At 47.0% G+C, this 12166-nt stretch overlaps 2 protein-coding genes across 2 annotated transcripts in view; both read left to right on the forward strand.

Annotated features, from left to right (window-relative positions):
* LOC120021593 (cGMP-dependent protein kinase 1-like) overlaps positions 1-3026 on the forward strand; it is a 3337-nt gene extending 311 nt beyond the window's left edge. Inside the window, exons 2-11 of the mRNA XM_038965393.1 lie at positions 133-207; positions 385-481; positions 666-805; positions 903-992; positions 1587-1728; positions 1881-2044; positions 2161-2283; positions 2486-2548; positions 2779-2845; positions 2928-3026. Coding sequence (XP_038821321.1) covers positions 140-207; positions 385-481; positions 666-805; positions 903-992; positions 1587-1728; positions 1881-2044; positions 2161-2283; positions 2486-2548; positions 2779-2845; positions 2928-3026 — 1053 coding nt within the window. The 5' untranslated portion in view covers positions 133-139. The remainder of the gene's footprint in view (positions 1-132; positions 208-384; positions 482-665; positions 806-902; positions 993-1586; positions 1729-1880; positions 2045-2160; positions 2284-2485; positions 2549-2778; positions 2846-2927) is intronic.
* Positions 3027-4369: 1343 nt separating this feature from the next.
* On the forward strand, positions 4370-5802 carry stc1l (stanniocalcin 1, like). Its single transcript, XM_038965644.1, has 5 exons — positions 4370-4484; positions 4758-4900; positions 5000-5107; positions 5337-5440; positions 5508-5802. The coding sequence occupies exons 1-5, from the start codon at positions 4370-4372 to the stop codon at positions 5800-5802; spliced, it is 765 nt and encodes a 254-aa protein (XP_038821572.1).
* The last annotated feature ends 6364 nt before the right edge of the window (positions 5803-12166 follow it).

Below are 12166 nucleotides of genomic sequence, written 5' to 3' on the forward strand. Positions count from 1 at the left end.
AGCCATTACTATGAACCCGTCCTCCCCAATTAAGGTGCCACCAACATCCTGTGGTGTATGTGTGTGTGTACCTGAACCCTTCTTCATTGGTAGATGCGGGGTTGTGTAAGCCTAAGCCCTCCCCTGTTCCAGGTCGTTCATGCAGCTGATAGGAGGGCTTGATGACGACAGCAGCAGACACAACGAGAGTGACGAGCTCAAGGCCAAGTAAGTGTCGCTACACCTCTGAATACTCTTCTTTCACTCCTCCTTTCTCTTGTTTCACCAAACCAAGTTTAGTACATATAGTTTGTGATATATCCAACCACACACTCGCTAGTTTCATTGAAAATATATTGGGCAATTGATTGACCCCCCCCCCCCCCCCCCCCCCCCCGTCTCCAGGTTGGAGGCAGAGGCAGTGTTTTTCTCCACCGTGTCTCTCAACGATTTCCACGTCATCTGCACCCTCGGAGTTGGAGGCTTCAGTCGCGTCGAACTGGTGAGTGTGTGTATAACGTGTGCGCGCTAACAGGACTGTGCGTGTGCAACTACTGTGTGTGTGTGTGTGTGTGTGTGTGTGTGTGTGTGTGTGTGTGTGTGTGTGTGTGTGTGTGTGTGTGTGTGTGTGTGTGTGTGTGTGTGTGTGTGTTTAATATGTATAATGTGTGTGTGTGTGTGTTCAGGTGCAGTTGAAGAGTGACACCAGCAGGTCGTTTGCTATGAAGGTTCTGAAGAAGCGTCACATTCTGGACACCAGTCAACAGGGCCACATCCTCTCAGAGAGACGCATCATGATGGACGCACACGGCCCCTTCACCGTCCGGTACACACACACAAACACACACACACACCACACAGCCACTTCACTGACAATTACGCACACACACACACACACACTGACGCTGTGTGTCCTTGTCCAGGTTGTATCGGACGTTTAGGGACTCTAAGTATCTGTACATGCTGCAGGAGGCCTGTCTGGGAGGAGAACTGTGGACTCTACTGAGTGCCAGGTGTGTGTGTGTAGGTCTAGAACGACTGCAAATGAAACCGTGACTCCACACAAACTGCTCAGACAGCTATCCACTAACCCTAGCTTCATGCCCACATCTCGGTTCAACTCTAACCCTCAACCACAACCTAACCCTAGCTTCATGTCGACATCTTGGTTCAACCCTGAATCTAGCCTCAACCACAACCCACAACCCCTAACCCTAGCTTCACGTCCACCTCCCAGTTCAACCCTACCCAGAACCCTAGCTTCACGTCCACCTCCCAGTTCAACCCTACCCAGAACCCTAGCTTCACGTCCACCTCCCAGTTCAACCCTACCCAGAACCCTAGCTTCACGTCCACCTCCCAGTTCAACCCTACCCAGAACACTAGCTTCACGTCCACCTCCTAGTTCAACCCTACCCAGAACCCTAGCTTCACGTCCACCTCCCAGTTCAACCCTACCCAGAACCCTAGCTTCACGTCCACCTCCCAGTTCAACCCTACCCAGAACCCTCAACCTGGCAAATTGTTACATATCAGTAGAGTGGCAGTTGATAGTCTGAGCACCCCTAGATCATCTATGGCCCTAAACATGTTCATCTCTCTTCTAGGGGTTCGTTTGAGGACGGCACCACACGGTTCTATACAGGCTGTGTTGTAGAGGCTCTGGCCTTCCTCCATGTTAGAGGCATCATCTACAGAGACCTCAAACCTGAGAACATCATACTGGACCACCGAGGATACGCCAAACTGGTACTAGTACACACACAAACACCTCCGACGCAGCATAGAGTTTCGGAATAAGCAGGCAGTGTGGTTTTCCTTCGTCTTCAGTTGATTGAACCTCGGGGCACAGACACACAGAACAAAAAGCACCATATTTAGTGTGCGTGTTTATCTATCAGGTGGACTTTGGCTTTGCTAAGAAGGTGGGTCTGGGTCAGAAGACGTGGACGTTCTGTGGGACTCCAGAATACGTGGCCCCAGAGATCATCCTGAACAAGGGACACGACATCTCTGCTGACTGCTGGTCCCTGGGGATACTCATCTATGAACTGCTCAGCGGCAGGTACACCGCGCGTGTGTGTGCGTGTGCGCGTGCGTGCACAGAGATGGGATCTTCTTATTGGTCTCAATGCCGAGATTGTCTTTCTCTCTCTCTCTCCCTCCCCACCTCTTCTCCAGTCCTCCGTTCTCTGGTTCTGACCCTATGAACACCTATAACATCATCCTGAGAGGAATCGACATGGTGGAGTTCCCCAAGAAGATCTCCAAGAGTGCTGCCAACCTCATCAAACGCCTCTGCAGGTTACACACCCACACAAACACACACACACACCACACACAAACACAGAGCATAGAAACCTCATCAAATGGTGCTTGCGCAGAGTGTGTATATGTGACTGTGTGTGTGTGTGTGTGTGTGTGTGTGTGTGTGTGTGTGTGTGTGTGTGTGTGTGTGTGTGTGTGTGTGTGTGTGTGTGTGTGTGTGTGTGTGTGTGTTGCCCAGGGACAACCCATCTGAGAGGGTGGGGAACCAGAAGAATGGGGTGAAGGACATCCAGAAACACAAGTAAGAGTTACCATGGTGATGAGGACTACTGGACCTACCAGCCAATAGGACTGCATGGAACAGAAATAGCTACATTCTCTGAAAGGACGTTTTGTTCTTCAGCTCCCATACAGCTCCCTATTCCCTATTAGGGAATAGGGTGCCATTTTGGACACAGCCAAGGTCATCTTGATACAAGGAGAGCTGAGTTTAGTTGTCCAAGCTGTGACTCTTTTTTTATTTGTCTTCAGGTGGTTTGAAGGTTTCAATTGGGAGGGACTCCGACAGACAACTCTGGCCCCTCCTTTCACTCCTACTGTGAGCATACACGTTAATACACACACACATATACACACACACAGACACACACACACACTCAGCCGTGTCTCCTCTTTCCCAGGTGGAGGGTCCACTGGACACCAGAAACTTTGACTGCTTCCCCGATGACAGCGAGGCCCCGCCCCCAGACGAGGAGTCCGGCTGGGACCTGGAGTTCTGATTGGACAACATACATTATGTAGAACAGACATGCCTTTCTGACATATAGATTAAGGCATCAGGTGATGGTATTTCTGATGATGGTAGTTCTGTCTGCGCCCTCCCGAATGCGAGCCTGGTCGTGCTAGGTTTAACTGGTGGGTTTACCAGGTAAGCTAGGTATATCAGGTTGTGGCTCTGCCAAAGTGAGCTGGGGGAATCCTAGTAGCAGCGGCCAATCAGCTGCTGTTGTCACCTGCTCCTCCTCATGACAGTTTTCTACAATACAATAAGACTTTTTAGGAGATTTGTTTGTGTTCATCTGTTTTGACTGGGGTGATTGTTAGTTCCGCAGTATTTGGTCATAAAATATATAACCAAAATAAAAACATCTATCAAAAAACGTTCAACTCTGTATCAAATGTCTGAATAAGCCAACAGAGCGGTGTCATGCAGAAGCACCAAGAGGGAGAGAGATGTGACTGTGCATGCAAAAGGAAGAATGAGGGGAAGAGTGTGAGAATGAATGAGGGGAAAGTTAATGAAAGTTAGAACAGAACAATTTCCTTTCTCAGATGTCACAGCTCTGAGACCCTTAACAACTATTTGAACCTCTTGTGAGCTGTGACAGGTTATCAGATCCAAATAGGTCGTCCTGGGTCACCAGGGACTGTTACTCCATGGCAACACAGGTCATCATGGAAACCCTGCCACCTCCACTAACAACCTTTTCCCCCCAGATAACACACACACACACACCAACACGCATGCCTTTCACAATGATTGATCTGCCTTTCTACATGACTGAACCACTGCACATGAAACATGACTTGAATTTTTAAAACAACTCATTTCAGTTTCCTAGGCCTAATTTAACTAGGGAAGTAGCCTATTCTAAATCAAACTTGAGCTAATCGTAGTCATATTACAATACTGAAAGGTTTCTGTCATTTTTCCTACAACCACACCTGAACAGCTGCTTCTCACATTAGCAGACCCATTGAAACCTCCCCCTATGCATTTTGAAATAAAATAATCACTTTAGTTTCAATTTCCACAATGAACGTTCTTTCATGAATAAATATGAGCACACGCACGGAAAGTTCCAAAGCGCTCAGTGGAAACATTTTATAAATTAGCCTAACGCACGCACCGCGACCCCCCCACTGGAGATGCCGGTCGCTGATTGGACAAACCCGCTGGGGGTCCAGTAATTTGTGTAACAAACGGCTATAAAAAACAGCTCGTCAACGTAACACTAACCAGGGAACTAACAGAGAGCTACATCCCAACTGTTCTCCACCAAAAATCAAGCCGACCTCTTCTACCTCTTGCACCCGATGAACGTCACCATATTTCAACAAGATGCTAGCTAAATTCGGCCTGTTCGCGATCTTCCTAGTCCTGGGGACCTCCGCCTTCGATGCCGAACCGGAGGAATCCTCTCCTCGCCGTGCACGCTTCTCCTCCAATAGCCCCTGTGAGTACCGTTGGTTAGGCTAAAGTGCACAACACAATGCAAACTGCAGTTCTTATCCAAATAAGACTGTAGATACAGAGTGCGTTGGGTTCATGCACAATAGTTGGGTATGAAAGTTGCCTCGTGTAGTCAAACCTCCCTAAAATAGTTGCGTTCCCATGAATAGAGACATAGGCACTTTCTTAAATGTATGTGAGTGTAGCCCACTATAGCCTCTGTCAATTGCTTAAGTTTGATGTATTCCCCCCCCCCTCAACCACCCTCTCTCTCCAGCGGATGTGGCTGGGTGTTTGAATGGTGCTCTAGCTGTGGGATGTGGAACATTTGCCTGCCTGGAGAATTCTACCTGTGACACGGATGGCATGCACGATATCTGCCAACTGTTCCTCCACACCGCAGCTACCTTCAACACACAGGTAATCTATACACACACACACACACTTTTTTGACGACCCACCGCAGTGTCTCTAACCGTGTGTGTGTGTGTGTGTGTGTGTGTGTGTGTGTGAGCGCAGGGTAAGACATTTGTAAAGGAGAGTCTGAGGTGTATTGCCAACGGCGTCACATCTAAAGTGTTCCAGACCATCAGGCGCTGTGGAATCTTCCAGAGGATGATCTCTGAGGTCAGTCACTGGCTTTATTAGAGATTCACTCCATGTCAGCCGTCATCTCTTCCTATCGGCGCCAAAATGATCCCAAATAACCTCTACTGTGTGGTAGGATGAAGTGCTAGTCTCTGAGAGTTAAAAGGATTGTGTGTGTGTGTGTGTGTGTGTGTGTGTGTGTGTGTGTGTGTGTGTGTGTGTGTGTGTGTGTGTGTGTGTGTGTGTGTGTGTGTGTGTGTGTGTGTAGGTCCAGGAGGAGTGTTACAGTAGACTGGACATCTGTGGTGTGGCTCGCTCCAACCCTGAGGCCATTGGAGAGGTGGTACAGGTACCTGCACACTTCCCCAACAGGTGAGCCAAACTGTGTGCGCGCGTGACTAACCCGGTGTATTTGTCTAATGCAACGTGTGTATTCCAGGTACTACAGCACTCTGCTTCAGTCCCTGCTGGCCTGTGATCAGGAAACAGTGGCGGTTGTCAGGGCGGAGTTTGTTTCTAGGCTGGGGCCAGACATGGAGATCCTCTTCCAGCTGCTGCAGAACAAGCCTTGCCCCCAGGATTCTAACCAAGGTGCTATCTCCGCCCCCGGCTGGCACTGGCCAATGGGGTCTCCCCCCTCCTTCAAGGTCCAGCCCAGCATGAGAGGAAGAGACCCCACCCACCTGTTCGCTAGGAAACGCTCTCTGGAGGAGTCGGATAGCGAGATGGAGTAAAGAGGAGACTTACACTACCGGTCAAATGTTTTGGAACACCTACTCATTCAAGGGCTTTTCTTTATTTGTACTATTTTCTACATTGTAGAATAATATTGAAGACATCAAAACTAGGAAATAACACATGGAATCATGGAGTAAACAAGAAAGTGTTATATTTATATTTGAGATTCTTCGAAGTAGCCACCCTTTGCCTTCATGACAGCTTTGCACACTCTTGGCATTCTCTCAACCAGATTCATGAGGTAGTCACTTGGAATGCATTTCAATTAACAGGTGTGCCTTAAATGTTAATTTGTGGAATTTCTTTCCTTAATGTGTTTGAGCCAATCTGTTGTGTTGTGACATGGTGGGGGGGTATACAGAAGAAGCCCTATTTGGTAAAAGACCCATTCCATATTATGGCAAGAACAGGTCAAATAAGCAAAGAGAAACGACAGTCCATCATTACTTTAAGACATGAAGGTCAGTCAATACGGAAAATGTGAAGGACTTTGAAAGTTTCTTCAAGTGCAGTTGCAAGAACCATCAAGCGCTATGATGAAACTGGCTCTCATGAAGACTGCCACAGGAATGAAAGACCCAGAGTTACCTCTGCTGCAGAGGATAAGTTCATTAGAGTTACCAGCCTCAGAAATTGTAGACCAAATAAATGCTTCACAGAGTTCAAGTAACAGACACATCTTAACTTCAACTGTTCAGAAGAGACTGTGAATCAGGCCTTCATGGTCAAATTGCTGTAAAGAAACCACTACTAAAGGACACCAATAATAAGAAGAGACTTGCTTGGGCCAAGAAACACGAGTAATGGACATTAGACCTGTGGAAATTAAGATTTTTGGTTCCAACAGCCTTGTCTTTGTGAGACGCGGTGTGGGTGAACGGATGACCTCTGCATGTGTATTTCCCACCGTAAAGCATGGAGGAGGAGGTGTTAGTGTGTGGGGGTGCTTTCCTGGTGACACTGTCTGTGATTTATTTAGAATTCAAGGCACACAACCAGCATTGCTACCACAGCATTCTGCAGCGATACGCCATCCCATCTGGTTTGCGCTTAGTGGGACTATCATTTGTTTTTCAAAAGGACAATGACCTAACACACCTCCACACTGTGTAAGGGCTATTTTACCAAGAAAGAGAGTGATGGAGTGCTGCATCAGATGACCTGGCCTCCACAATCCCCCAACCTCAACCAAATTGAGATGGTTTGGGATGAGTCGGACCGCAGAGTGAAGGAAAAGCAGCCAACAAGTGCTCAGCATATGTGGGAGCTCCTTCAAGACGGTTGGAAAAGCATTCCAGGTGAAGCTGGTTGAGAGAATGCCAAGAGTGTGCAAAGCTGCTATCAAGGGAAAGGGTGGCTATTTGAAGAATTTTGATTTGTTTAACACTTTTTTGCTTACTACATGATTCCATGTGTAATTTCATAGTTTTGATGTATTCCCTATTATTCTACAATGTAGAAAATAGTCAAAATAAAGAAAACCCCTTGAATGAGTAGGCGTGTCCAAACTTTTGACCGGTAGTGTACATGCACACCGCTCATACCTTGAACACACACTCACATATACACACAAACACACCACAGCTACCTTAAACACACAAACACACATTCATGAACGCTTCAACCCTCTATGCATGCTGACACACACAGCTGTCTCCTCAAATGATTAAGGCTAAATGATTAAGGGAAGTTTGGAACTGCTGTAATGTGGTAGGTGATTTGGGGAAGTGTCTATGTCTAGCTGCTGTTGAAAGTATTTCTGTGTTGGCTGATGCTTGATGAGAGGGGGATGAAACGTTTTAGCTGGACGTTGAGTGTGGAGGATAATATCTGCTCAGAATAGACTCAATTTAACCTAGAGAGCTGTTGAAAAGTCTGATCATTTAATGTTAATCAATTGAAACATTTCAAAGGCTATCTAAGAAAACGAACTGTCATTGTAGTTCCATCTGATTTCAACATGGCACAGATAACGTCCCAGTTTTGACCAGTGATTTCCAAGAGAAGCCTATTTAAGAAGACGTTTGGATATATTACTATAATATTATTATTGGTATTTATTTTCTTACTAAATGTTTATTTATGATGTTGTATTACGTCTTTAGTTGTAACTTGTGTGATTGAGTTGTCGGCAGCGGGCGGAGTTTGACATCTTGATGTGACGTCAAATTCTGATGCCGTGCTGTATGTCGCTCTATGACGATGTCACCACCCCCTCACAGGGACATGATGTCAACGCGCTGGTCGTGGGGCTCACCGCGTCCTTCTCCGTCACTGTCTGTGTTAATGTAAGATCCTATACTGTGTAAGAACACGACAATAGTATGCCCTGGAAGATGTGGTTAAATCGTGTGTGTGTGTGTGTGTGTGTGTGTGTGTGTGTGTGTGTGTGTGTGTGTGTGTGTGTGTGTGTGTGTGTGTGTGTGTGTGTGTGTGTGTGTGTGTGTGTGTGTGTGTGTTATAGTGTAGTCAAGTCTGGTACTTTACACTATGGGGGCTTGTGGTAATTCTCTGCTACAAATAAATCTGCATCATATTGACTACAGCGATTTCAAATCAAATTATTTGTCACGTGCTGATTGCAACAGGTGTACAGTAGACCTTACAGTGAAATGCTTACTTTCAAGCCCTTAACCAACAATGCAGTTTTAAGACAAATGCGTGTTAAGAAAGTATTTACTAAAATAAGCAAGTTAAAAAATAAATAAATAGAAAAGAAGAAAATAGAAAATAAATAATTAAAGAGCAATAACAAAATAACAGCGAGGCTATATACAGGGGGGGGGGGGGGCACAGGTAACTTGAGGTAATTGAGGTAATATGTACATTTAGGTAGAGGTAAAGTAACTGCATAGATAATAAACAGAGAGTAGAAGCATCGTAAAAATGTGGGGTGGGGACAATGAAAATAGGTCAAAAAAAAGTTTAACTAGGCAATTCGGTTAAGAACAAATTCTTATTTACAATGACAGCCTACCCCGGCCAAACCCTAATCCGGACAACGCTGGGCCAATTGTGCGCCACCCTACGGGACTCTCAATCACGGCCGGTTGTGATACAGTTTGGAATTAAACCAGGGTCTCTAGTGAAGCCCCTAGCACCGCGATGCAGTGCCTTAGATCGCTGCGCCACTCGGGATCATTTTATTAGCTGTTTAGGAGTCTTATGGCTTGGGTGTAGGTACCGCTTGCCGTGCGGTAGCAGAGACAACAGTCTATGACTAGGGTGGCTGGAGTCTTTGGCAATTTTTAGGGCCTTCCTCTGACACCGCCTGGTATAGAGATCCTGGATGTCAGGAAGCTTGTTCCCAGTGATGTACTGGACCGTACGCACTACCCTTTGTAGTGCCTTGTGTTCGGAGGCCGAGCAGTTGACATACCAGACTAGTGATTGAGCGATCCTAGTTTCAAACATTGGTGATCTTTAATCGTTTGCATTGGTGTTAGATTTGGGCTCCTGAGTAGCTCAGCGGTCTAAGGCACTGCATCTCAGTGCAAGAGGGGTCACTACAGTCCCTGGTTTGAATCCAGGCTGTATCACATCCGGCCGTGATTGGGAGTCCCATAGGGCAGCGCACAATTGGCCCAGTGTCGTTCGGGGTAGGCCGTCATTGTAAATAAGAATTTGTTCTTAACTGACTTGCCTAGTTAAATAAAGGTTAAATAAATAAAAATATAGAGTGTGAGGTTAAAGTATTTTCAAAGTTTATTCTGTAATTTCCATCCACTGGGTGGCAGTATACTCCTGTCGTTGATGGGGCTGTGCGTCCTTAGTACAGGATACTCCTGGCCAGGGGCGGTGGGTCCTTAGGACAGTCTATCCTACAACGAGATTATCTCTGGTACAAATCTGCAGTCCCAGCCAAACTCCCCAGGCCTATGACTTTACCAGACCTCTGCACATACAGCCAGAACCAGCATTCTAAATCACAGGCCTGTAAGCCCTCCTATGTTCTTACCACTTTCTCACAGTCAGTTTCTATGCTTTACAAACTCGTCTGTTAGATGACTTAGGGCTGGTTTACCAAACAGGTCTGTAGTGTACAGCAGTGGTTCAAAACATCCCACATTTTCAAATTGAGGCAACGATAATTGAGGCAACGATAATAAGTCTCCCTAATCAGTCTCCCTACAATCAACTATTGTAAAGTGGCTGTTCCACTCGATGTCATAAGGTGAATGCACCAATTTGTAAGTCGCTCTGGATAAGAGCGTCTGCTAAATGACTTAAATGTAAATGTAAAATCAATTAGGAGGTTGTTGGCCCAGACAGTTTGAAAGGGAGGGGAGGTGTACCAGAGGAAAAGATCTATACTGCTAATGGCCCCCTAAGTGTTCAGTAATGACATAGAAGACATTATTTATCTGTCTCTCTCTGTCTCGCTCTCAGGAGTACATGCGGTAACACTTACCTGTTTCAACTGCTTCAGAAAGAAACTATGCTATACTAAAAAGTTCAGTTTCTAAAATGGTGGTTTGGGTCACAGCTGATCCCATTCCTTCTAGGTCGTTATTGGGGCCAGAAACAGAAACAGTGGTGATTGTGGTTATTGGGTGGGTCGCAGCAGGGAATTTTGGAAGGCTTTAGATGGGTCACAGTACAAAACAGCCTGGGAACCAGTGGTAATGAAGTACTCAGCGCTGACTTGAGGGAAACTTGAACTCTCTGTCTGTCTCTCATGCAAGTGCGCGCACACACACACACACACACACAATAGGACGTCTGGGGGGGACAGGGGGAGCAGGTAGCTGACTAGTGGTGGCTATTCAGTAGCCTGATGGTCTGTGGGTAGAAGCTACTGACCAGTCTTTCAGGTTTTGCCACGATGCCCCTATACTTAGTGAAGGAAGTGGGGAGAACAGGGCGTGGCTCGGGTGACTGGGGTCCCCGATGATCTCCTTGTCCTTCCTGCGACACAGGCGGTGTGCACCCAACGGTGCGTTCGGCTAAGCGTACCACTCTCTGTAGCACCTTGCGGTCAGCGGCGGTGGAGTTGCCGTACCAGGCTGTGATGCAGCCCGACAGTATGCTCTCGATGGTGCTCCTGTAGAACACTGTGAGGGCCCTCGGGGGACAGGCTGAACTTCTTCAGCATCCTGAGGTTGAAGAGTCGCTGTCGTGCCTTATTCACCATGGTGTCCGCGTGGTTTGACCATTTCAGCTCCTCTGACGTGTGTATGCTGAGGAACTTCGCACAGTTGATAGCCACCCTGTCAATAAATCTCCAGCGTTTTTTTACAAAAGCCTGATAACCCTGACAGCCCCTGTGGTTCCCAAGGCTGATCCTCCGCTAGCTCCTACAGGTGTTGATAACAGCACCACACTGGATATGCCAGTGACTCTGACGCCCCTCTGAACCATCTGTCCCTGGTGGAAACTGCAGCCCCATTATGGCTCCTCACACCCAGTAACGGCAGCTCACGGCCCATAAACCCCAATAGAGCCCACATACAGCCAGGAGAGCACTTAATAATGGAGAAGGGTGGCAGGGGTGGGGTGTTTGCATAAACACCGTGGTGGGGGACATTGATTGCCGTCATTGTGTGTGTTTGTGTGGTGGTCAACATATAGGGCAATAGGGCAGATGGCTGTGCCAACAGCCCTCATTTCCAGGAATACGAGCAACCCTGAGAAAACACACTCAACACGTTTAGACAAGCCCAGATTTACACAGTGACACAGGAAGAGCTCAGGGAATATAACCCTATTCAGGGTAATCAGGTTAGAATAGGCTACTTCAAATGTATGAGTGAAAGAGTGGGTGCTTTATCCTTACGCCTTCGGGGAAGTTTCTGGAAAATTCCTATCTTCATCTGAAACAATAAGGATAGGATCCACATCAAATGTTTTTATTCAACACATAGTTAGCTATGAGCTGTGAATAGAACACAGGGCATAGAACACAGGGCATAGAACACAGAAACAGCTGAAATCTCACCAGAGAGAGAGAAGGCAGCCAGAAATTTAACAGAATGTTTCCTCTCCAAGGGACAGACCCAGACCCTGGACCTCAGCCAAACAAGCTGCCAGCTATGTGTGTGTCTGGCAGGAAGCTGCTGTCTGTGCTGTAAGGTCCAGATCTCAGGGTGATTGATAGAGCGAAGTTACTGGCCAATCCTCTCTTCCCACCATTAATCACACACACACACACACAAACACACTTCCCATTTTCTGGAGAGAATGCTTCCTCTGCAGTCAGCAGCAGAACCTCTCCTCCCTCTCTCCCATCACACACTCGTTCACCAGTCCTTTATTCAGCCCCTGAAGTCCTGGAGCACTACTACGCAACATTTGGGCTGACTGATCACTTCAGCATGTGCTCTCTCTCCCTCCATTTTCTCTCTCATTCAAAAAGACTTC

The sequence above is a fragment of the Salvelinus namaycush genome, chromosome 26, assembly GCF_016432855.1.
Source record: "Salvelinus namaycush isolate Seneca chromosome 26, SaNama_1.0, whole genome shotgun sequence".
Lineage (NCBI taxonomy): Eukaryota > Metazoa > Chordata > Actinopteri > Salmoniformes > Salmonidae > Salvelinus > Salvelinus namaycush.